Source organism: Pelobates fuscus, chromosome 6, assembly GCF_036172605.1.
Source record: "Pelobates fuscus isolate aPelFus1 chromosome 6, aPelFus1.pri, whole genome shotgun sequence".
Taxonomy (NCBI): Eukaryota; Metazoa; Chordata; class Amphibia; order Anura; family Pelobatidae; genus Pelobates; species Pelobates fuscus.
Window position 1 is genome coordinate 88,097,216 of NC_086322.1, and position 27,468 is coordinate 88,124,683.

General features: G+C 42.6%; 1 protein-coding gene across 1 annotated transcript in view; it reads right to left on the reverse strand.

Moving 5' to 3' along the window:
- Positions 1–6,035: 6,035 nt before the first annotated feature.
- OCIAD2 (OCIA domain containing 2) overlaps positions 6,036–27,468 on the reverse strand; it is a 31,882-nt gene continuing 10,449 nt past the window's right edge. The window contains exons 3-7 of the mRNA XM_063459933.1: positions 25,999–26,052; positions 24,630–24,677; positions 23,212–23,365; positions 8,323–8,413; positions 6,036–6,144 (exon numbers count right to left, since the gene is read on the reverse strand). Of these exons, the coding sequence (XP_063316003.1) occupies positions 8,329–8,413; positions 23,212–23,365; positions 24,630–24,677; positions 25,999–26,052 (341 nt within the window). The 3' untranslated portion in view covers positions 6,036–6,144; positions 8,323–8,328. The remainder of the gene's footprint in view (positions 6,145–8,322; positions 8,414–23,211; positions 23,366–24,629; positions 24,678–25,998; positions 26,053–27,468) is intronic.

The following is a 27,468-nucleotide window of genomic DNA, read 5'->3' on the forward strand; positions in this document are numbered from 1 at the left end:
TAAATGTGTGTCAAATCAGTGAGAGTCTGTGTCTGTCAGTGACATCTGTGTGTTTGTCATTGAGTGTGTGTGTGACTATCAGTGTGTATCTACCAGTGTATGTCTGTCAGAGTGTGTATGTCAGTTAGTTCATGTGTATCTGAGAGTTTGTTTGTGTCAGTGTGTGTCTGTCAGTGAAGGTGTGTGTTGGGTAAACAGTGTGTGAGACAATGACTGTCTGTCGGTGAATATCAGAGAGGGCAAGTTGTCTGTCAGTGAAAGTGTGCGTTGGTTAAACATTGTTTGTGTCAATAAGTGTGTGCATGGGTCAGTAAGAGTATGTGTGCTTAACCCCTTAAGGACCAAACTTCTGGAATAAAAGGGAATCTTGACATGTCACACACGTCATGTGTCCTTAAGGGGTTAAAGGACCACTCTAGGCACCCAGACTACTTCAGCTTTATTAAGTGGTCTGGGTGCCAGGTCCCTCTAGGATTAACCCTTTTTTTTTTTTTATAAACATAGCAGTTTCAGAGAAACTTATATTTTTAAAAATGAAAAAAAAACGCCCACACATTTTTTTTAAAAATGTGTTTAGCATTGAGAACAGTTTACATTTTTTTTTTTATGTATTTAGCACTGAGCAGTGTTTGTGTATTGAATGTAAGCATGTATTTGTATGAAGTATATGTGAGTGAATGTAGGGGTGTGTTTGCATGTAGTGTTGGCATTTGAATGCAGGCGTGCATTTTTGTGTACTGTGTTTTTTGAATATGTGGTGTGTTTTGTGTAGTGTTGATATTTGGATGCAGGGGTGTATTTGTGTGTAGTGTTGGTGAAATGCTGAGATGTATGCACATATACACATATACTCAAATATACACACACTGGCACACATGCAGATACATAGACACACAGATGCACACACAGGCACATACAGATACACATACAAAGACACATAGGTATACACATGCAGATACATAGAGAAACAGTCATGCACAGATACAGACAAAAACTGACACACATACATATAGAGACATAGATACAAACACACACACACTGACACACATACAGATACACAGGTATACGTGTGTGTGTGTGTGTTTATTGTATGCAGTGTGTATTTGTGCAGTGTATGTGTTTGTGTACTGTATACAGTGTGTGTATAGTATGTATGCAGTGTGTCTGTGTGTGTGTATAGTGAGCCGTGTGTATTGTTTGTGTGTCCCTCCCCCTCCCTGACTATTACCTGTGTCCAGGGAGGGGGGGGGGGAACACTACATTCCCTGGTGGTCCGGTGGCACAGTATGGTTGCCCAGTGAAGAGGGGCCCAGGCGTGTCCTCTGCCATGGCAACGCTCTTGTGGATCGTGAGAACAGAAGACATGCTGCTGCTGGATGTGTAGACCCTTGCAAGCGGCATGAAAATGCACCCCGGGTGCAGACCACCACCCCCCTTAGTACGCCACTGGATCCGAGCGCTATTTTCCAAACTTGGGAGCTCTGGGTATATATAACATGTGGGGTTCCTGTGGGGTTTTATTATTTTTGGGGATATTTTATGTTGTACCCTCTGTATCTTGGAAATTAGTTTAGCGAGAGATAACACAATTATCTTCCAGACATAGAGGCACCAGGGCGGGATCCCATGCTGGGGGTTTCCCATGCTGGGGGTCTGTGTATAAATGACCTTGTTGGTGACAATAAAATCAGTTCTTCTCCCAGCATTAAGTCTCGGCTAATGGGGGAAAGGCTATAACACTGCTATAAAACTATTTTACACTGCTGAGCTATAATCACTGGTTATTGCGAATGGGATACTTCGAAGAGGAAAGGATTGCCTTGGCGGTGACACTTGGGTCCCCTAGCAAGTGGTCCGCCACTCTTAATTTTAGCAATAATTCATATTTTTATTCCTGTGACTGGTTATGTAGGCAGGGCTCCAGTGTTCTGCTTTGCCCGCGGGCCTACAATGCTAATAAGGTGACCCTGATCCAACCTGTCCTAGTTTAAAAACCTACAGCTCTCAATTCCTCGTTCTCTCACCAATTACACACTCTGAATCCTCTCCCCTCAGGACACACTTCTCCACTCCTCTCCTTTCCTACCAGGCTAAAGCTTGTGCGTGGTCTACAGCCTTGGACAAAGAAAGGTGGATGTAGAGAGTGTAGAAGAAAGGTGATATGCAACACTATCACAAGATGACAGGAGAGTATTGGGCTGTTAGAGAGAAACAGAAGCAGCAGGAACAATTGCTTAAAAAGTCAGCTTCAAGGTAATTGTTTTATAGCCAGCCAAAATACAAAATTCAGGATTATTCACTAAAGTGAGAATTGTCAGGAATTCAAAGTGAATTTCAACATTGCGATCCAGATACCTAATTAGAGAAAGTCTCCCTGTAAATTCTGTCTTCAGTTTAACTATTTTGACCTTAAATTCGAAATTCACTTTCAATTCCCAGCAATTGTGAATAACCCTGATTGTGTTCATCTGCACATTTTTTGAGTAAAAGCATGTACCTCATGCAAGCTACTACACACGAGAGCTCGTGAACTATGCAATTGTGTGAGATTTAGGTTAGCCTTTAGACACTTTAAAAGGGACACTATAGTCACTAGAAAAACCACAGCTTAAACCCTTAAGGACGGAGGCAACTGTACACATCCTGATCAAAACAAAATGTAAAGAATACCTTGAATTTGCGCTATATGTCTGTTCAACTGTAATTCACCTTTGATAATAAGTGTACCCACTGGTGTATCCTGGATTTGTGCTGCCCTAGGCATGACTAAATTTGGCACCCCCATTAGCCCCACCAATTTGTGTCAAGGACTTTTTTTTGACTGACAGACACACCACACACACACTCACAATGACAGACACACACACTCACTGACACACACACACACACACACACACACACTGACAGTCACAAACATACTTACACACAGATATTAAGGATCTAAAGAGACAACAGAATATGTATGACATATAGATAACATTCTGTTGTCTCTTTAGAACCTTAATATATTAATGTGAGATTTATCTCCTGGAAACTTTCATTATAGTATTATAGTTATATTGTTATGTTTATTCTATAGAAGGATTGGTGACCCTTCTGCTCCAGTTTTAGAGCTATTTTTGCTTACTTTCTTTATTTTTCTTACGCCCTCTTTATTTTAGTTCTGGAACGCATTTTTTGTGATTCACAACAATTTTTTGTAATACGATGACACAGACACATTAACTGGCAGACACTCAGACACACTGACACATATAAACACACATTCACTGACAGACAAATATTAATTGGGCCCACATAAAACAAGACTAACAAGGGATTTGCGGTAAATACAGCACTAGGGGGAGCCAGACGTGGAGAGACTTGCGCAACCCCGGTATAAAAGGTAAGTAATCTACCTTTTTAAAAAGGAAATAAAGGGGGCTAGAGACCTAGAAGCCTAAACTATTTTTAACTATAGTGTCAGTAATATCTCTTTGTATTCCTGACACTATTTTGTTCCCTTTAACTCTAGATCCACCATAATGCTTTGTATATATTTCTGGGGTTTGTTTATATATTTGAATTGTCCACCCACCTTCCATTGCGGATCCACGAGGGGAGCAATAGGACATGTGCCCATCCTAGTGTTCATTCTGACAGCGAATTTTGATTTTGTTTTTGTGGCGAAACCAGCTTCGCCACTGTGAACTGAAGAGGCCTGGTTGCTAGCCTCCTGCCCGCTGACTATGGCCCCTGGACATGTTGCACTTTAAAAACTATATTTGGGCATGTAATAATTTATATTGCTGCTACTGGCCCTTTAAAATCAGCGATGGACATTTTGGGACTACTGTCCCTTTAAGACTGTGAAGCATATTCTATTGTACTGCCTGTATATTGTATATGTATTCATGTGTTAAGTTTAACCTGGGTGATATGTATGCAGCATTCATCTGATTGTTCGGTAGAATCACTCCATTCATTATATTGAGTGAAACTACCGAACAACCAGACCACCCAGGAATAAGTGTGCCTCCAATTACAGTTTGCAACAATGTTGCAAACAGGTAATTGGCAATCCATGTAATGTATTCTTTGTCCTCTGGGTGGCCGCCATTCGGGAAACAAACACGTGGCGGCGGCCATCTTAAACTACCGAACAGCGGTGTTTTGCCGTCGAGTGTCTGGAACTGAAATCGGACACTTGACTAGGCAAACACCGCTGAGACCTCCATACTCCCAGAAATTCGTATAGAAACTACCGAATGACCCGCCGTTCGGTAGAAAGAAACATACGAACTAGGGGATTCATGCGAATCCCCCTTAGTCTCTATAACCCAAGTAATTCGTCTGTTTCATTCACTTGTTTGTGACCGACCGCAGGGCCAAAATGCATGGAACTGTTTTCGGATACTTTACCCATGCGGTCGGTCAAATCTTTGGAACCTCATATCTCCCGAACCATTCATCCGAATGACCTGATTCTTGAATATGTTGTCCCCCTGAATAAGGGCTATCAGGGGATACCTGTTTTGGAGGTGTAGCATATGTATTTGGGGTACATCCAGGAATTGGGGAAAAAGGTGTACGGTATAATTATGTTAAGTGCTAATCTAAGGGGAGGAAATGTGTGGGAGGTACATCCATGTGATTGGTTAAATTCATCCTCCCCCTGGGAGTGTCCTGTATGTACTTGGTTGTAATAAAAGCCAGACTGGGTGTCCCAGTCCAGAGTTCTTGCTTAACCCTCAAAGCGATGTGTCGTCTCGGTCTTTGGGGGAATGGGATTGTATGCTGACTGCCAAGAGTGTAAGCCGATGTCTGCTTTTCTTGTTCAGCTGTTCCAGTGTTCGTGTGGTTCCAGTCGGGAGAATGGTGTTTGCAGTAGCTGCCTGTGCATCTGGAAAGGGGATTATCGCCTAAACTGGGTTTTATCCTCTTGTAAGTGAAACGGTCCGTTACAGTTTTAGTCATCTGAATTGTTTTAGTCAACTAAATATCATAAGATTTTAGTCAACTAAGTTTACTGCAGATTTAAAGTGTAATGCATTATTTAAGCATTTTTCTTTAATTTCCAAACTCATATACATTTGGAGGAGTAAACATCTATTAACCGGTTATTTATGCTATCAAGGTTTGTACATGTACAGACACAGATTTAACTGTGATATAGCATGTCAAACTATGATATAATTATTATTTTTTATTTTTTTATTGTATTAGCTGTAAGTAATGCCATTGCACATATTACCCGATTATATAAAAAAAACTTCAACCGGTCTGTCTTAATAACGAAAGCAAGCATCAATGGCATATGATCCAACATTATTTTCTTTTAATCAGAAATGCAACTCTAAATTATTAAAACGAAAAGTGTATTGGCTGTAAAATGCCATTGCACAGATTACTGGAATATCTTCGCTCCCTAACATTTTTGTCTAGTTTTCATTTGTTGATGAAAAGGCCATTAATTTTTATCATGTTCACTCTGGTTTAATCCAAACAATAGTTTGTATATGTCAGCAATATGAACACTGGCCCATAACAAGTGAGATGACATTTAATCATGTACATCAAGGTTTCTGTTTTTTATCAAGTTTATTTAATTGCACTTTGCATGTTCCCCAAAAAAACAACAGCAAAAAAAATGAATTGTGTGTTATCAGCCAGTTTAATAGCAGTTGTCCCTCTATTTATTAAAAAAGAAAAAAGTCCAAATCTATTTAAACTCTCTGCATACGTTTTGGCGTAATGAGTTTTCTGGCCACTTCTATTCATTAGTGCAGCTATGAGATGTAAAACAAATTCCTGCAGATACATCCAGAGATAACGAACAGGTCCATTAACCACCCATATATCCTCATTTGCTTCTCATTCATACTACTTCTCTCTAGACATCATGCATATTGCTCTATGTGAGAATAATGACACTATTCATGTATGTACTATATATCATTTTACCAAGTTCTATTATATCTAATTTTGTTTGGAAAATACACAATAAACAAAAACAAAACAAAAAAAACAACAAAAAAACAAACAAACACTATAGCCATTTTTATAATTCCATTTTATTATGAATAACATACTAGTACAAAAAATAATGGAAATCGGGTGGTCTTCTTTTCTGCAAACCACAAATACTTCATTCATCGTAGCATACTAAGACAAAGACATAATAAAAACAAATATTCACAAGATTAATATAATATTGCAATTACTGTTAATTTTTAAAATTTATACTTTATGTCCTAGATCATACCTCCCAACATTTCTAATTTCAGTGGAACAGTCCCAAGATCAGAGACTTGTCCTGTTGGTTTGACTTTGTTCTCTGGAGTCCCGCTTTTTCCTATAGCGTGAGAACATCATTAGACGTACTTGCGTTATGCTCAGAGCACTAGATCCCTGCAAAGAGCGCTGAAACAGTGCCCTTGGTATGTCAGTCTGCTTGATTGGCAGGCAGCTTAGCGTGCATTCATGCTAGTCTGCCTGCCAGTTGTCGTGGCAGACCAGTCCCCTTTTGGGCTGTACCAGTTACAAGATTCGCATTACTGGCCAGCCCCATTTTAAAATCATTTTTTTCCTCTGGATTACAGAGGTTTATTCCTGAGTGCGGACCATAACTTTATTCTATGAAGTACAGCCCCCTTTTAACCTGTCCACCAGCATCATACTTATGGGTCCCAACATCACATCCAGAGAAATATATGGGGAAGCCACAAGGGCCCGCCTTAGGGCGCCAGAGCAGGGTGGCACAAAAATACGAATCCCCTGCAGGGCCGTCTTTAATATCGATTGGACCCAGGGCAAGCATTTGCTTGGGCCCCCTGTACCGTGCCCTCTCCTCCCCTCCCCCCCACTTCCAACACACAGCTCCCTGGCATGCAGTCACGGCCTCCACCCCAACCTACTGATGGAACTAATGTAGAGAGGGCTGTGGTGCAATAATTTTTTTGGGGTCTCCCCTATAGCGCAAGAGTGGAGAAAAGATATATTGATATTGTGAATTTGAATGTAAGCATGTTTTTGTATAGAGTATATGTGTGCATGTAGGGATGTATTTGTATGTAATTTTACCATTGGAATGCAGCGGTGTATTTGTGTGTAGTGTTTGCGTTTAAATGCAGGAATGTGTGTTTTGTATGTAGTGTTGGATTTTAACCCCTTAAGGACCAAACTTCTGGAATAAGAGGGAATCATGACATGTCACACATGTCGTGTGTCCTTAAGGGGTTAAAAGTTGTGCTTTTGTGTATTGAGTTGGTGTTTGTATATAATTTTAATGTTTTAATAAGCGGGTGTGTTTGTATGTAACATTTGTAATTGCATGCAGGGGTGTGTTTGGACGTAGTGTTGTCTTTTAGATGCAGATGTACATTTGTGTGTAGTATTGGTGAGTAAAGGGTGTGTTTGTATACAATTTTGTAGTTTGTATTCAGGGGTGTGTTTGTATGTAATGATTGTGTTTGCAGCGGTGTGTTTGATTACCTGGATGTATGCACATACATACTAACACAGATATACATACACATTGACACACAGATACACACATAAACACACTGATACATGCACACATCTTAACACACAGATACACACTAACACAAGAACACTGGCATATACACACACTAGCACATGCACACACTCAGATACACACTTTGACACACAGATACACATACTTTGATACAAACACTGGTGCACACACACTGGCGCATCCAAGGGGCCCAGACCAGAGCACTCTTAAAGGGCTGACGGCCCCTGATTACATCAGGTGCTGCAGTCAACAGGGTTTGGATGCCAGCAGGGGTCTCACTGGGCAGCTACTTTGGGCCCCCCAGGAGTAACTGGGCCCGGGGCAGCTGCCCCTTTTGCCCCCCTTTAAAGGCGGCCCTGATCCCCTGCCTCAGGCTGGGGACTCTGATTTATCAACTTACTTGTCTCCCTGCAGCCTGCATAGGGCAGGCAGGGAAGTCGGCCAGCCTCTACTGATGATGTCAGGAGGAGGGGGCGTGACTTCCACTGCTCTTCTCCCTGACTCCTCAGCAATCCCCAAATTTAACTTCCAAATGGCAGATAATTGAGCAGTAGAAATGCAGGGGCATGATCACTGTATCAAAACCATTTCATTAAGCTAAAGTTGTTTTGGTGCTTAGAGTGCCCTGCCTGCCCATGTATGTGTAATTTATGAATGTGACCATATATAGGGTGTGCATAACTATGGGACTGCAGACGTACTTATGTGTTTGTAATTTGTGCATTCAAACATGGGTGGAACCAGTATTTTTTTAACGTGGAAGAAGGAACTTAAACTGCTCGGCAATGACTGAATTCTATACCTACCATACTTCATTGGGCAGATGATGGAGCACTTTCAGTTTGTGGTTGGTCTTTGGAAGTCTTTGACTTGCACTCTTCACAGTGGTGACAATGCCTAAAAATACAGAAAAGAATACGATATCCTAAAAGCTATAAACATAAAAACTGAGAAGGAGCAATTGTATTATTTTAGATAACCATCAAATACGGATTGATTTATGTAGAATGATAGTTTAGCATATTTAATAGTTTATTTCTTTGAAATTATCCATGACTATCCATTGATTGGCAGATGTACAATAAAAATAACTGAAATACCAAGGGGATTTGCTTTGGAGTATGGGAGTGTGATAAATACTAATAACATTGGCATTTTTTCCCCACAGTGCTTAATAGTGGATACACCCCTCTGCGAATCGGCACCAGTATTTTATTCTCTGCTGAATTCACTGCCATTAATTAATAACTGTTGCATTTTTTTTATCAGTTCCAAGCTGGTTCCTTCCAATATGTTTGGAACGGATAGTAACAATCTTTAATAGTTACTCTGTATACATGTTAGGTCATATTCTTACTGTGCTCAATACCATTTTGTATGTTTTAATGTGTTATTTGATTTATTTTTGGTGTGCACTCACTTGTTTTTGATAAAGTTGCTCTTGCCCATGTTTTAACAATTTTTTGGTTTACCCACAGCTTTTTAATTTGCCTATTCACCATGCTTAATTTATATAAAATGGTCAGTACTATATATTCAATTCAAAACAATTATTTTTGTTTTACTTGTAATAGTTGTTAAAATTCTGACAATTTTGGAGACACATGAATTGATGGAGTACTGTGAGATGCTGAGTTTATATAGGTTTTAGTTTGCAAAGTGCTATTAATACACCAAGGCAGTGTTCTGCAACCTTTTAGCACCCGGGAACCGGCAAAAAGAGGAGAACAAGAGGAGTGGGCAGTGTCTGTGTGGGTATGGGGCGGAGGGGGGGAAATGGGGGAGTATGTGTGTGTATAGGGGAGAATGATTGTGGGTCTGTGGGGTTGGAGGGTAGATTAATAAATATAATTTTTTTTAATTAAAAGAAAAATAGTAATATTAATATCCCCCCTTCCTGCTTACCTTTGTCTGGGAGGGGGGACATTTCCTGCAATACCTGGTGGTCCGGTGGTTCTACTGGTGAGAGTGAACTCTGGCAGCCTCAGGAGCTAACTCTAGCAGCCTCAGGGTAACCGCAACGCTCCGAGCTCGCGAGAGGAGAACCCTCCCTCCCCTGCCGGCTGCCAGCAGTACACTGCGAGCGGGCTGGAGAGGGAGATCTCTGATCTCCCCTCCGGTCCTGCAGAGCCGGCAGGGGAGAGGGTCGCACATTTCCCAGGTCTATGATCAGAAGATCATAGCACCGGGGAAATACCTTGCAGCAATTTATCTTATGTGTTTTTCCAAAGCTAGATAAAGCGTGGCAAGAAGGCACTACTACCACTGTCAAGTTTTGTCAGCTGCCAAGTGTGATAGTACAGCACTTTTGTTGGCTCCTGGCAGATCAAGCTCCAGCAGGTGAAGAGGACCGTGCAGAAATAGATGGCTGCGATGGACACATTCAGGTGACTAAAACATGCATGTGGTAAAGTCACAATCTTTGCAGGAAAAAAACCCACAAATAAATAAGAATTATGAAATAGGTTTAGTTCTGCAGGGGCCCACATTGATAGTTGTTTGGAGAAGCTTACTTGAGAGCTTCTAGGCATAATAGCAGATTCCCCCCTGTTTCAACAGATTTTGCACATGCCTAGTGTCCTTGAGGAAGTAATTCCCATTCAGGGGGAAGGAGAGGGAGATGGAAAAAGAGAGATTTTATAGATACATGTACTGTGTGGGCTCTATAATTATATATACCTGCTAAAGCTGAAGAAGTTTAAGCTTTCACATTTTCATCCCAATTCAGACCATATTGGAACATTATTCATGGACTACGAACTGACAGCTTACTGTTGGGCTTTTCAAAGGGATTCCTTGTACCACAACCACTATGGCATGTTGTAGTGTTTATGGTGCTTACTGCTTAGAGTAGGGTGTGGCAAGCACTCCCTTGCCACGAATTCCTGGAGGAGCATGAAGGCTAGCCTCTTGCTTACAGACTTGGGGCCTGGTCCTGAGGCCCCTTGCCTGCCCTGAACTACACTGTGTGACGGTAGTCACCATCACGGCAAGCAGAAGGACACTTTACTAATTTGCTCCTATGTCTAAGTCACCCCGTGCCCATTATAGGTGCAGGGTGCTTATAATGTGTTTGTATATTGTTAAATGTTTTGTGTGCTCTCCTGTCTTGCTGATGCTTGCTGCCAATTAGATGCATTTGACTATGGAGCCTGTATAGCGCCATCTGTTGGTAACAACAGCTTTATGCAATACTTGAATAGCTAGGCTTGTTATTTGTATAATCAGGTAGATTTGTATATTGCTAATGTTGCAGGCAGGAGAGATATTTTGTGTTAAATATAGTGCTCCCCACACCTTAATAAATGTTATCATGTTATTATAATTTATTGTAAGTTTTTTTTTTTACATGTTTTGGTTTCTTGTATCTTATTAAGTTTGGATCCTGTGTCCATTTTTAGGGATCCCAGTCCCAGAGTTGAAGAACTGTTGACTCGCTGCGTAATTCTTATAGCCCTGGGATGAATCTAGAGAGCTAAGCCCAAGAGCCACAAATGCCTTTATAAAGACTAGAGCAATCACATTGCTGGCAGAGGTGAATACCTGCCTGGAAGAAGGACTGCAGCAGAATAGGCAGAGGGACGATATCTGCCTGGAAGAAGGGTTGCAGCCTGGTCGGGTGGAAAAAATCTAGGGAGTCTCAAGCCTCAGCCACTTGGGTTGAAGCGCTCCAGGCTACCTCCCCAACAGCTAGGAAGTGAACTGGGCTGAGGTACTGGGTCAAAAAACAGGAGCTCCGTAATGATGTGGGATTATTAAAAATCTTTATTGTACTTGTATTGAATTATTGTACTAACTCCATTTTAACTCTATATTGTGACAATCCTCCATTTTGTCCTCCTAACCTGACTTCTTCAATCCTCCATTTTGTCCTCATGACTTAACTTGTTCATTTTAAAACTACCTTACGTGACTGAACTTCTCAACCCAATTAGTATAGTAGACAAAGACTGTATTTACTGCAAGGACACAGGAGTTGCTGACTACTCCCTAAATTTGTAAGATAGTATAGTTTGAAGGCCACGAGAACACGGTAGTAATGAAATGTTCTATTCATAAGAGACCTTGCACCTGGACATGAGGCCTGATATCATTGACCGTGTAAAATGACGCTCAAGACCCCCTTATCCCCACCCGTGTCCAGAATAATCCCACCTCTGATGGGTGGGCACGGGACTAACCTCTTAATTTTTTGAACCAATAAGTGAGACACTAACCCCGACACTTAACAATTAATCCAATTGATGATGTTTATTTGCTGATATTCTAATAATCAATGATGACGCAAAATGCCTCTTAAAAGGGCCTGCGCGCCCGCTTTTTCGACACTTGCCAATAAACTTTCTCGAAGTTATTTTAACCTGAACCTTGTGTGTCAGACTTAATTACTTCAGCGTATATACGCAATTCAGTTTTATTAATTTGGACAGGAACAGATAGACATTTAAACATTTTGGTTTACTTTTAAAAAGTACCATAACAACTTGGCGCCCAACGTGGGGCATCGGGCTATGTCCGGCCGGTGAGCCGTCCTAAGGAAGACAAGGGTGGACGGAGGAATCCGGGGGGAAGGAAAGGAGATTGATCACCTCCAGGTACACGGTAGAGACTTCTGCAGAGCCACCGGTATGTTCCGGCCCCTTTGATTGACCCGTCCACGTGTCTGTGACTGCTTCCTGGGAGGACATCAAAGACAGGTAATATCTTGCCCGGTGTCTCGTTACTCACTTGTTTACCTGCATTTTAGTCTATCTGTTGCCTGGGTGTGTTTGAATTGTTTGCCTGTTTCCCCATTTTGAGATAAAGGGGGGTGGACCTGCAGGGGATTTGCCTGGGGTTCTCTGTTTTGCTTGTTTTCCCCTTTTTGGGATAAAGGGGGGTGGACCTGAGGGGATTTGCCTGGGTCTTCAGTGTGTCTGTCTGTTTGTATTTTACCCCTTTTGGGATAAAGGGGGGTGGACCTGCGGATGCGTTCCTGGGGGTCTTCTGTTGCCTGTTTACCTCTTTTAGGAACCACGGTGCTGTGGTTGCAAGGAAAAAGGGGGGTGGACCTGCGGATGCGTTCCTGGGGGTCTTCTGTTGCCTGTTTACCTCTTTTAGGAACCACGGTGCTGTGGTTGTAAGGAAAAAGGGGGGTGGACCTGCGGATGCGTTCCTGGGGGTCTTCTGTTGCCTGTTTACCTCTTTTAGGAACCACGGTGCTGTGGTTGTAAGGAAAAAGGGGGGTTGACCTGCGGATGCGTTCCTGGGGGTCTTCTTTGCCTGTTTACCTCTTTTAGGAGCCTCGTGGCTGTGGCTGTAAGGAAAAAGAGGATTGTTGGAACTGTGGATTTTGTGTAGACTCATAATTTCCTGTGATCCTTCTTGTGTCACTTTGAGAGCCTAGCTAGCTTCTTTGTGCACGTGGTAACCCGCAGCTTCAAGTGTGGAGGCTGAGGGAATTCCAATTTTCTTTTGGTAACCACAACCCCGAGCGCCGGGGCTGGTGGAATTCCAGTTTTCTGTTTATTTGTGGTAGGGGACTTAGTCTTGTGGCAGGGGACTCTGTTTCCTGGGGGGATTCAAGTAGGCATTGCTTGTTTTCCGCATCACGTGGTAGTGAGACTTATAAGTGGGTTTTATAGGAGCACTACGGGAGTGAGGATAGAGGTGGCCACAGTCTTGTGGACTGCTGTGTAGAGGGAGGCTGACGGAACTCGGACCGGTGTCAGTTGTTTTCCGTGGCCGCTGGTAGTGAGACTTACGAAAGTCGTTCTCCGAGCGGAGACACTACGGGGTTGAGGGAGGTGACTTTGGAGTAAGCACACTAGTAAAGGAAAGGGATTATTGTTGATTTCATTTGAACTGTGATGCATGCACTGTATTTCAATTGTATTGTTGTCTTGTTTGTCTAATTAGGAGTCTCATGAACTCCTGTGTCTGTCTCTAAGGATTTTCCTTGCCTTTCATCTTTTCTACACTTCCTATATTATTATACTATCCACTCCTATTTCTCTTAAAAGAGAAGTGATTGGTCACACACTTCTCACCTCGCTCCAATCCGTGTCTACCACCCCGGGTAGGCGGATTCAGTGACTAGTCTACGTTTTGGGAAGACGCACCAGAGAAAGTCCCACGGTTCTCGGGTGGCAGTCGAGCATTGTAGACGTTCTTGTTCAGTTTTCCTTCTCTCTCCCTGTATCTAGGACGCTGGTATAGGGGGAAAGGGATTATGGGGCAGGATTTAAGCAAGCCCAGTAAGGGCTGGTTAGCATGTGATTTAGTTGAGGACAGAGAGGGCGAGGAGATGGTTAAAGGTGTTGAAAGGATTGCAAAAGTATGTAAAATCGCTGTACCAACAGGTGGAAGATTACAACCAGAAAGTTGGCGTAGGTTACTGACAGAAAAGAAAGGCAAGCTTACAGATAATGGTTTATTAAAGACTGCTGAAGCATGGTACAGAGTAGCGAAGGCTATTCAGCTAGAAGGTTGGGTTGAGGAAGAAATAAATCACAAAGGTGTGAAATTGTTTGTGTATCATAATAGTGTTACTGGGGTTTACCCTCAGCCAGCGCCCAGAAATGGCGCCCAGGGGATGTCTATCCCCAAGATTCAGTCAGCAATAGGTGATAGCCAGCTGACTATGTTCCCCACTCCCAATCCTCCTGGCACCCATCCCATCACCTCCCCTGTCTGCCCGGTCCTGAATTCTGATGGATCTTTCTTTTCCCCTTCCCCGTCTCTAGCATTCCCATCATCCTCATCCATCCCTACGCTACCTGCTGTACCTCCTCCTAACATCTCATCTGCCAATCCCTCCCTACATTCTCTCTCCGTTAATGATCCCCTCCCCTCTTCATCCGCCCAGCTAACCACCCCCTCCACCCTTGCCCCGGCTCCTCCCTCTACACCCACCTCTACCAATCCCTCTCCGTCCCCTCCCATCTCCACCCCAGTCCAATACCCCACCTCCTTCCCCTCCCCAGCCTGGCCCTACCCCTTCCCATATCCCATGGCCCTGCCCTATCCCGGGTATCCACTACCCCTTCCCCAAGCCACTCCCCAGGTTCCGGTCATGCCCAGTCCGGCACAGTCTGCCCCGGATGTGCCCACATCCAACATGGCCGCCACTTCTTCCCTTAATCCTAATGCAGTGCCTTTTCCGGCCACCAATATGGCGGCCCCCAGTACAGCCCTGATGCCGGTAATTCCCGGTGACTACCTATCCCCAGGTTATGACTCGCTAGCCACCCCCGCATCTGGGACCCCCGCTCATCCTCCGGTCCTGTCACCTCACCCGGGCCCTGCACGTAAGAGAGCCCAGATCATAGAATTAGATGAGGAAGAGGAGGATAAGCTATCCCAGGACTCATTGGAGGCTGCAGGAGCCGCTGCAGGAACCTCAGCTCATCGTTCCATCGATGATCCCTTTGGACACAAGGGTCGGGGAGAACGGACCCCTCCTAAGTATGTTGCCTTTAACCCCACTCAAGCTAGTGCATTAATTAAATCGCTCCCTGACCCAGAAAAACAGCCTATGCCTTTTTACCGAGGGATAGTTCAAATTCAAAAGACTTATTCCGCCGCATGGCGTGATTTACTGAGCATTTGTGCTATTAAAGCAGGGGATGCGTATTGGCCGAGCATGGCCCGTCACCTCAGTACAGATCTACTTTCCAGTGATGTTGATTACCCCTCCGGGGTAACCTTTTGCACCCAATTAAGAGAATGGGCTAAGGACAAACTTGCAGATCAGGCTGCTGGCCTTACTGATGTTATTCAAGATAAAGGAGAATCAGTGGAAAGGTTTCATGCAAGACTGTATCAAATGTTTACAGATTTGGGATTTGATCTTACTGACAAAATTCATTCACAAATGCTGTCAGGTGCGTTTGTCCAAGGTGTTAAAGACTCTATACGTAAGGGAATCATTGCTGCACGCCCTGAATATAAGGTTGTTCCCCTGGATACCCTGCTTTTAGTTGCTCGAGGTTTGGAATCTGTTCAGACCCCAAGAAGACCCACTTCAGCTCCTCTCATGGTATCCCGCTCCACTCCGGTCCCAAGAGGTCCCAGACCGGAGGAGGGGGGACATTGCTTTAATTGTGGAGCAAAAGGGCACTTTAGAAATGACTGTCCAGAACCAAAAAGGGAGCAGAGGGAATCCAGAAAACCACCCAAGCCTGCCCCGGCTCCAAAAGCCACCAAACAGGTTCCAATAGTTGAGGAACCCGATGACTAGGAGATTGGCAAGCCTGTGTCCGTAACCCCTGTCATGGCAGTGTCTACAGGGGATAAGGGGGGGCCACTTGCCACAGTGACTTTACCCATTGAAGGCCACCCTACCACATTTCTAGTTGACACAGGTGCAGCCCGTAGTGTTCTACGAGAACAAGACCTGCCAGACCCATCCTTCCTGTCCAATATTGATGTCTCTTGTGTTGGAGTGGATGGCCAGCCAAGACATAGCCCTTTAACAACTCCACTACGAGTTGGCTCTAGCCTGCTGGCTCGCTTTGTGGTATCCTCCACATGCCCAATTAACCTGTTAGGTGCTGATGTCCTCTCACGCCTGCAAGCATCCATCACCTTCACCCCAGACGGGCAGGTAGAAATGTTCACACCTCTATCTGTATCAGACACCTCTGCCCTGTGCTCCTTGCCTCTGATGCTGCATTTAGAAAAGCCCCGTGAGGAAGCAGCAGAATTAAAGTCCAATTTCCCAGAGGAATTAAAAACACAGGTGCCCGCCAAGTTATGGTCCTCAGGCCCAGAGGACATAGGTCACCTAAATGTTCCCCCTGTGGTGGTAAAGCTTATTCCAGGAGCTAAGTTACCAAGAAAGCCACAATATCCATTAAAACCAGCACAGTCTGCCGCCATTTCTATCCACATCAAGGCACTCTTAGAGAAGGGTGCCCTGGTAAAATGTAAATCTGAATGCAACACCCCATTATTTCCTGTGAAAAAGAAAACTCCAAAAGGTGAGCCAGAGAAGTACAGGATGGTCCAGGATCTCCGTGCTGTCAATGAAGCTACCGTCCTGGACACCCCTCTTGTACCAAATCCCCATACTCTGCTCTCTGGAGTCCCACCATCTGCAAAATTCTTCACAGTCATTGACCTGGCCAATGCCTTTTTCAGTGTCCCACTGGACCCATCCTGTCAATACCTGTTTGCTTTCACTCATGAGATGCAACAGTATACCTGGACTGTCATGCCCCAAGGGGCACAAAATTCTCCAAGTCAATTTGCAAAGGCCATGGGTACCATCCTTGACCCATGGCAAGCTGAGCACCCAGAAGTTGTCTTGCTTCAGTATGTGGATGATCTACTGCTCTGTGGAGATGATATACCCACTACTGAAAGGTGTTCAATTAGTCTTCTTTCCTATTTGGCAGAACAGGGATGCAAAGCTTCACTCACCAAGCTGCAATTCTGCCAATCTTCAGTGATTTTCCTTGGACATTGCCTATCTCAAGGTACCAGACATCTTACTCGGGACCGGGTAAGAGCTGTTCTGGACATTCCACCTCCAAGGACTTCAAAGTCTCTTCATGCCTTCCTAGGCCTCATTTCCTACTGCAGAGCATGGATCCCAGAAGCCTCTCTGCTTATGCAACCTCTCTATGATGCTCTTAAGTCTGACCCATTCTGTCTGACCAATGAAGCTCTGGACAATTTCAATGCTCTAAAACGTGCCATTGCTTCTGCTCCTGCCTTGGGCCTACCTGACTACTCCAAACCTTTCAAATTATTTGTCTCTGAACGACAAGGCCATGCAACAGGAGTTCTCACCCAAGCTAATGACTTAAGAGGCCGCCAGAGGCCTATTGGATATTTCTCATGTCAACTGGACATTGTGGCCAGAGGGACTCCTTCCTGTCTCAGGGCCGTTTTTGCTGCGAGAGAGCTCATAGAAAGAACCTCAGACCTGGTCCTTGGCCACCCTCTGGTTGTTTTGGCCCCTCATGACATTTCTGCTATCATCAACCAAGTCCAACTCAAGCACGTGTCTCCAGCCAGACACCTGCGCCTACAGTGTCATCTTCTTTTGCCTGACAACATTTCCATCCAGAGATGTCAAGTGCTTAATCCATCCACTCTTCTTCCACTCCCTGAGGGGGGTATCTATTATGGATTTATCACGGATGAAACCTACATTTACCTGCTCTGTGGATGTATCAAGAAAGTCATGCATCCACATTTGTCATTTTATGAAGATGAGACACCTCTTTGTGAAGGCCCGGATTACGCCTTCTGTACCATGTGGTAGAAGCCGAACATTACTCCTGAACCTTGCTATGAAGATGAGCTTTACCACTGGACCGATGTAAAGCTCACTGCACAAGACTTCTATTGTGATTCTGAAGGCAATAGCATGGTCTTGGTCCAGCTACCTCAACAACTTAACTACCTTTACCGCCATTGGGATACCGCTATCCCACATATTCCTGTTACCAAATTGAAGACAAGGTCATGGAATGATCTTGGGCCCATGGCAAAACTATGGGCCACCATGAATGAAGAACAGCTACAGGAAAATGGTATTGCCAAATACCCAACAACTGACCTTCTAGAAGCATGGCCACGCCATTTCCTGGAAAAGGAATTTCAAGATCTGGTCATAAAGAATGATTATGACCCAGAAACACCTCATGACTGTTTCGAACAGATGAAAATGGAAACAGTGCACTTACCAACTGTGCATGAGAATCCATTACCAGATCCGGATTTTACCCTGTTTGTGGACGGTTCAAGATATGCTGATGAAGAAGGAAGATATCATACAGGATATGCCGTAACCACAACAGACAAAGTCATCAAATCATCATCCTTACCGCCAGCAATGTCTGCGCAAGAAGCTGAATTACAGGCTCTGACTTCAGCATGCAAAATTTCCGAAGGAAAACGTGCCAACATCTATACAGATTCAAGATATGCTCTGGGTGTGGCACATGACTTCGGCCTAATTTGGAAGACAAGAGGATTCCTTACCACCGCCGGTACACCAGTCAAACACAGCACTGCAATTAAGGAGCTAATGGATACCCTCCTACTCCCCAAAGAAGTGGCCGTTTTGAAAGTCAAGGCCCATGGGAAATTGGATACAGATGAAGCAAAGGGCAACCACTTAGCTGATCAGGCTGCTAAGCTAGCGGCCAGGGATCTGCAGGAAGTGGACGAAGAAGTGTCCGGACAAGAAGAAGAAGAAGTTCCTATTTTTGCTCTGCAAACTCTTCCTACTGATTTGCGAATTTTGCGAGAACAGCAAGCTGCAGTCACTCCTGAAGAAATCCAGAAATGGAAAAAGAAAGGAGCTGTCCAAAAGGACGGAATATATTACAACAACTTCAAATTCTGTCTTCCCAGAAAATTGTATCCAGCAGTTGTCCAATGGGCACATGGGCCTGCACACCTGTCAAAAGAATTGATGGCCGCCCTCATACAGAAGTATTATGAAGCACCTGGAATTACAACATTGATCAATAGCTTCTGCAAGGCCTGTGTCATTTGCGCAAAATGCAATCCAGGAAAACCAATCAAGGTGCCTGCAAAACACCTGGCAAAGCCCATGTACCCCTTCCAGCGAATTCAAATTGACCACATCCAAATGCCCAAGAGTGGGCCCCATGAATATGCACTAGTCATAGTGGACATGTTCTCAGGCTGGCCAGAAGCCTACCCAGTGGCCAATATCACTGCAAAAACAACCGCAAAGCGCCTACTTACAGATATTGTATGTAGATTCGGACTCCCAGAAGTCATTGAGAGTGATCAAGGCCCAGCCTTTACAGCCACAGTGACTAAAGAAATTTGGACTGCTCTAGGGGTGACTCTAGCCTTCCACACCCCTTATCACCCACAAAGTAGTGGTAAAGTGGAGCGCATGAATGGCACTCTAAAAACCAGAATGTTAAAAATGTCACAAGAAACAAAGATGCCCTGGCCAGAAAGCCTGCCAATAGCTTTATTTAGTGTTAGGCACACACCTAGAGGGAAGCATTCACTGTCCCCATATGAGGTTCTATTTGGGACAGCACCCAGACTAGGTTGTTATTATCCGCAGCAGTTGCAGCTCCAATCAGATGTTTTAGTAGACTATGTAACTGAACTTGCAAGTGTTTTAAACAAAATACATGCCCAAGTTTTCTCTTCAATTCCAGATCCCGAATTGGATACAGGTACCCATAACCTGCTTCCCGGAGATTGGGTCCTGGTCAAGAAGTTTGTGCGGAAAAATACCCTGGAACCAAGATTTGACGGTCCATTCCAAGTTCTCCTGATTACCGCAACCTCCGTCAAACTGTCCGGTAGGCCAAATTGGATCCACGCTTCCCACTGCAAGAAATCTCCTGCCCCAGAGGAAGCGAATACCGCACAAACATGTATCTCTGGTACACCTTCTCCCTAATTAGCCTTATAAAGACCCAGCAAGTAGCCATTACCAAAGATATTAGTGGGTACACCTTCTGGTATAATTCATCGCGCACCCAGGTGGCTACTTATACCTTTGACTACTGTGATATTGTAGAATGCCCATTTCCCACACCACAAATCCAGAGCATCTATAGAGATATCCCTCATTCGAAAGACCCATATGTTTGTGTAGTTGACAAGCAATGGGGGCACAATTGTGACCATTGGGGGGCGGCGGGATGGAATGCCGGGCCTGCCTGGGGTTACAAACCAAAAAGTGCCGTAGCTAAAGTAGATGATCATGGTAGATCTCTTCTCCAGAGAATGACTGAGAAAGCCTGGGGGGAGTACACCAATGAAATTAATCCTTAACATTGAGCATCCAAGCCCAACAGATGCGGACCAGTATGTGATGGGAATGTATTGGAAAAAGGGTTCCTACCGTAAATTAGGGCATTTCTACCTCAAAGACATGTGCAACTCTTCTGAGTGGCAAGGGGCCACCCATATGGTCCCTAACCCATTAAAACCTCATATCCAGACCTTTCAAGACATGATGGCCATTGCTAACCCCACCTTTGAAGATACCATGGCCGCCGAAACAGGTTTTAATGATGTAAATCTATGGTTAGAATGGATGAAATATAATGCTAATAAGCATAATAGGACTGCATGCTATGTGTGTGGCGGTGCCCGGCCTCACCTGGGTACTGTGCCTTTAATCCTACCAGTAGATATAGAAGAATGTGTTTTAAGCCTTTTTGCCTATCACTATAATTTTAATAGGTCCATATGTATTGCATGGACAAAAGAGTATCCTCTCCTAACCCAGGATGTCAAACCCCCAGATGGTATTACCGTGTATAAAGGTAATTACACTTGTTATGCTAATTACGATGGAATAGGTAAATTCTTGGGTAACTTCTCTAAGGGGTATTGTGCTACCTACAGAAATGTCTCTATGGACTTGTTGCAGTTTCACACCAGGTCATTAGGGGATATTTACTGGTTGTGTGGGGATTTACAGCTAAGATCCAGAATGGACAAACAGTGGTGGGGGGAGTGTACTCTGGCTAAAGCTATTATGCCTATACATATCATCTCTGACACACACTTCGTCACCCATGGGTCCAAACACACTAAGGTTAAGCGTGACGCCCCAGTGAAAGGAAGTTTTGATCCTCATGTGTATATTGATGCCATTGGAGTGCCTAGGGGGGTGCCCAATGAGTTTAAAGCAAGAGATGAAGTTGCTGCAGGATTTGAATCAATTTTTACCATAGTTACCGCAAACAAGAATTTAAATTGGATAAATTACATTTATTATAATCAACAGCGTTTTGTTAATTACACCAGAGACGCCCTCCAGGGGTTGGCCGAACAGCTGCAGGCCACATCCCAAATGGCTTTCCAGAATAGAATGGCCCTAGATATGATCTTAGCCGAAAAAGGAGGGGTTTGTAAAATTTTGCCCGACACCATGACATGTTGTACCTATATCCCAGAAAACACAGGCCCTAATGGTAAAGTTACATTAGCTATAGAGAAATTAAATGACCTGTCTGAAGAATTAAAAAGGAATTCTGGGATAAAAGATCCCTGGGAAAGATGGTTTGGATGGATGACAGGATGGCAAAAGGCGTTAATGCAAATTGGTATGGCTATACTAATTTTCCTTTTTATCTTTGCTCTTCTCTTTTGTTGTGTCCTCCCATGTCTGAGAAAATCCCTCATGAAGACTGTTGACCAAGCGGCACCCACCTTCACCCATCTCGAAGTTGATGACCAAGAATTCCAAGACATCAACTCACCCTGTCTGCCGCTGCAAATAATCCCTTTTGTTGATAAAGTGCAGGAGTTCTAGGAAGGGACTAGCTTAGGGACAGCATCTGTCAGTGAATGGTAAAGACCCCGTGTGGAGAAGTGGTGGGTTAGCTGCCATGGGACACCCATGGGTGTGAAGTGTTCGAGAGCCATACTGACGGATGAGTTAGCCTATTAGGGTCAGCTTAGGGACAGACTTGCACTTTGCATTAACACCTAGCTAGCGGCCACGGGGTTTCTGTGCCTTTGGGTTAACACGTCTTCTGATACTAACAAATAAAGTTTTTATCTCTTAGAATCTAACATTTCATAGGGGGGACTGATGTGGGATTATTAAAAATCTTTATTGTACTTGTATTGAATTATTGTACTAACTCCATTTTAACTCTATATTGTGACAATCCTCCATTTTGTCCTCCTAACCTGACTTCTTCAATCCTCCATTTTGTCCTCATGACTTAACTTGTTCATTTTAAAACTACCTTACGTGACTGAACTTCTCAACCCAATTAGTATAGTAGACAAAGACTGTATTTCCTGCAAGGACACAGGAGTTGCTGACTACTCCCTAAATTTGTAAGATAGTATAGTTTGAAGGCCACGAGAACACGGTAGTAATGAAATGTTCTATTCATAAGAGACCTTGCACCTGGACATGAGGCCTGATATCATTGACTGTGTAAAATGACGCTCAAGACCCCCTTATCCCCACCCGTGTCCAGAATAATCCCACCTCTGATGGGTGGGCACGGGACTAACCTCTTAATTTTTTGAACCAATAAGTGAGACACTAACCCCGACACTTAACAATTAATCCAATTGATGATGTTTATTTGCTGATATTCTAATAATCAATGATGACGCAAAATGCCTCTTAAAAGGGCCTGCGCGCCCGCTTTTTCGACACTTGCCAATAAACTTTCTCGAAGTTATTTTAACCTGAACCTTGTGTGTCAGACTTAATTACTTCAGCGTATATACGCAATTCAGTTTTATTAATTTGGACAGGAACAGATAGACATTTAAACATTTTGGTTTACTTTTAAAAAGTACCATAACAGTAACACCGGGTATAATCCCAGATGTTTTAAAAATACAGCGTCCATTATGCTTTGCCAGTGTGAAGGCTTTCCAATATATTCAGAACATCATGGGAGCTGTTGTCCTACAACTTCTGGGATCTACCTTTTTAGTATTTTTTTAAGTGCATTGAAAGAAAAGTATGGAGGGTGGTTGGGGAATTCTTGAACTAGGGCCCTCTGTTATTTCCACCAATGGTGCAATGTACCGGTTCTGCTCAGGAAAGCAATTTTCTAAGTTATAATGTAAGAGTGTTCTGATTTTCTCACTGACTTTTCCGATTACTAATATGCAACTATTTTACCAATATGTAATTTGTAAACATTGTGCATAGCTGCGGAACAGCTAGCCATTTTAGTAGAATAATAAAAGAGAAAAACAAGCACACATACTTGTGATGGTGTTTGCCAAATGAAGGAGCAAAGCCACCAAAACCAGGATAGAATCCAGCTTCAAACATGTGATGTGCTCCAACTTTCTCAAACTTTTTCTGGCAAGTTCTGGCATACGAGATCTTTCCAACGATGAATCCTAGTACACCGGCCACTAGACAACAAAAATGGGGAAACACTGGATTAAACAACAAGATCTGTAATAAGATGACATGTTACTTAAAGGGACACTGTAGTCACCTTAACAACTTTAGCTTAATGAAGCAGTTTTGGTGTATAGAACATGCCCCAGTAGCCTCACTGCTCAATCCTCTGCCATTTAAGAGTTAAATCCCTTTTTATGAACCCTAGTCACACCTGCCGCATGTGACTTGCACAGCCTTCCATAAACACTTCCTGTAAAGAGAGCCCTATTTAGGCTTTCTTTATTGCAAGTTCTGTTTAATTAAGATTTTCTTATCCCCTGCTATGTTAATAGCTTGCTAGACCCTGCAAGAGCCTCCTGTATGTGATTAAAGTTCAATTTAGAGATTGAGATACAATTATTTAAGGTAAATTAAATCTGTTTGAAAGTGAAACCAGTTTTTGTTTTTTCATGCAGGCTCTGTCAATCATAGCCACGGGAGGTGTGGCTAGGGCTGCATAAACAGAAACAAAGTGATTTAACTCCTAAATGACAGTGAATTGAGGAGTGAGACTGCAGGGGAATGATCTATACACTAAAACTGCTTTATTTAGCTAAAGTAATTTAGGTGACTATAGTGTTCCTTTAATAGTTCATTGTGGAAGCTTCATGTGGCATGTTCACTAAAATTAGGAGTTGAGGTAATTTTTAAATATGTATGTGAAAACTGACAATTTTCTTTCTATGCTTGCCATTTTGGCACACATTTTAGCAAACAGGCCATTAAATAACAACAACGGTTACCAGAAACGTTCTTATTAAAAGAATCCCTGTAGCATCTGATGAAAAGATAGGACTTTTAAAAGGTCTGCTCCAATTGAAAAAAAATGCAGTCATTTATTCATTACATGCTGCAATAATTAAAAATACATACATTTTCTAGTGACAGTCGAGCTTTAAAAATCATTAAGATATTCTAACAGTACCCAGCTATAGCATCAAACCACAGAAATAGAAGGATAATAACCAAAGCATGATTTATTGGCAGTACAAAAGTGATTTAAATTACCTTTAAGACCTAAATAAACAAGTTGAATGCATAGCTTTTGAAATTTACTTGTATTTTAGAATTTTCTTATTGAATTACCCGGTTAGTAATATGCAGAATTATATCTACTCAAAGTCAAATTGAACAAATGCTGTTAAACATTTCAATTTAGTTTAGTCTTAGAAGTTAGAAAAAATAATAAATTAACCAGCAAAAAAAAAAAAAAAAAACCTCACAACAACTTACATACAACCTTTGGAATGGAGCCAAATCTTTTGTTTGGTTTCAGAAATCCTATGGGAAGAGATGACACATCTTACATTAATCCATTGAGAAACCAACATAGAAAAGCCCTAACACAGCGGATCTACTACAAAAAGGGCATATGTGTTTAAATCCCACATGTTCCAAATAATTGTGACCTGTAGAGTATCAACATAGGGCATTCTGTGATGTACAAAGATTGGTAACTGGTTATGATAGAGTTATTGTGGTCAGATGTAAAATGGTATAGAAAATCCACAGTTCAGAATCGTGGTAATGTCTTTGTGGGGACTACTTCAAAACGAATCAAAGTTCAAACACAATTTATTCATCAAGTAGATTACAACAAAAGATTCCTTGTAAAAAATAAAAATAAAAAATAGAATGTTTAAAAGAACAAAAGTGGTATAAAGTATGAGCAGTGAGTAGATGAGCCTGTGTTACCCTTACTGTTAGAGCAGCTGGAACCGGAGGGACACCGTTACTTCAAACCGCTGGAAATGTGCTGCTGGTACCGGAGAGAAGGTAGATAAATGTAGACTTTGTCCTCAACATCAACGCTTTTCACCTGTGCTTGGGGGGCTTTTTCAAGATCAAGCGTTGATGCGGAGGACAAAGTCTACATTTATCTACCTTCTCTGCGGTACCAGCAGCACATTTCCAGCGGTTTGAAGTAACGGCGTCCCTCTGGTTCCAGCTGCTCTAACGGAAAGGGTAAAACTGGCTCATACTGCATGTACCTGACTTAATAGTGGTTGCCAACATCCTTTATACCACTTTCGTTATTTTAAACATATTTATTTATTTTATTTTTTTTTTTTACAAGGAATCTTTTGTTTTAATCTACTTGATGAATAAATTGTGTCTGAACTTTGATTCGTTTGAAGAAGTTCCCACAAAGACATTACCACGATTCTGAACTGTGGATTTTCTACACCATTTTACTTCTGACCACAATGTATTTTTTTGATTTGGTCAGTGTATATTCACCACTGTGGAGGTGAATCAAGATTAGATTTACTAGATCATATTGTGATTAAAAAATATATATATCCCCCCCCCCCCTGTTTATTAAGGAGAAAACCATTTGAAGCGCTGACACTTTGTAAAACATTTGTGTTTGGAGGTTTATATGAATCACCTTTCATGTGCTTAGCAGCTTTTACTCCACTAGTTTATTTGTTTTTAAAGATTTTACATTGCGCTTTTTTTTTTAACTATATTTCATATTGGCTATGATAGAGTGTTAATTATTCTGAGGTTAATGGGCAGATCCCACAGTTTTGTCGAAACAGCTGAAAAATATACAATGTTGTCCCTCCTTATTTTCCCCAATATGTAACTAACAAACCTTGATAGACAAGTCCTTGAGTGGCCAGCATACTTGCCAAGGAGAGTGGCAAAGCTGTAAAATAAAATAAAAATGAGGCATAGTTAGCACCATATTCCTACTGTGCATATGACCGCAGTAACATTTATACATTATTCTTATTCACTTAACCCCCTCTCAAAGACTTGCCCTATGTCCAACCCTAAACCCAGACATGTTCTACAATTCACATTAGGGCACCAAAACTTAAAGAAATTGTTTTTTTTAATCCTGTCCATTGAGTAAGAGATTCACAGTTTCTAATAGATAAAGGCAGATCTTAAGTTACTTAAATATAGTGATAGTCAAATTAACAAACGAGAAAATTTTGTAGATGAAATGCAACACAAAGGACCGTAATTTCCATTATTTTAACCTGAATAACTTTATTTAAAAATAAAATCACTAATGAAATTATTTGCATAATAAAGTAAATGAAAAATTCAGATCAAATAATTTTCATTATTCAACTGGTTATCCATGGGAGAGTTTAGTTCAGGGAGGCGGGAGGGGGAGCAGTTGCTCCCCTGGACAACTAGCATAGCAGATGATGGAGGTAGCTCTCCATGAGTGGCGGAACCAATGTAAAGGAGGCCCTTGTGCAAGAAAGTGCAAGAGTGGCCAAAAGGTAGATCTGTCATACAACTCAAAATATGCTATGCAAGCTGGGGATCTACCATGTGCCAATCCTTGCAGGGTTGTATTTATAAGCAGGGTTTGTATAGAGTATGTGTGTGCATGTAGGTGTGTATTTATATGTACTGTTGCCATTGGAATGCAGTGGTGTGCTTGTGTGTAGTTGTGACAGAAGCTCCCATGTCAGGGTGTTTTGGAGAGTCTTGAAGGTTAGCCTCTTACCCACAGACTATGGACCTGATCCCAGGAGTCCCTGAAAGAGATGTGTGACAGCAGCAATCAATGTACAAACTATACATTGTTACTTTGATAACTCTGCAGTGGCCTCTGCTGACTGACTAGAAGTGTTTACATTTGCATAATGCTGTTTTGCAAATTAGGGAAACCAAATACAGTATGTGATTAAATGCATATTTTGTTGGATATTATTGGTGTTCTATAATTTATCTATTAATTATAATTGCTCGTTCTCCAATGTTCTATGTATCGGACCACTGGTAACACGCCTGGATTCGTCCGCTAAACTCTCCTCTTAGCCAGATATGGAACCTTCAGTGAATATTGCTTTGTTCCCCCCATTAACTAGACAACACAGTTCTGGGAGTATACCTGGATTTATTGTTCCGAATGCAGCCTTTTATAGGGTCTCCAACTGTTGCCTGGGTTACGGACGGGCAGGGCCGCTAGACTATTACTGAAAGTCGAACCTATTAACGACATCCTTGGTATCCTGTGTGTCAGATTGACAGAGCTATACATAGAGGATCGGAAAGAAAAAGGAGTTGGACATCCTATAAAGTGTCCATCTACGCTTAC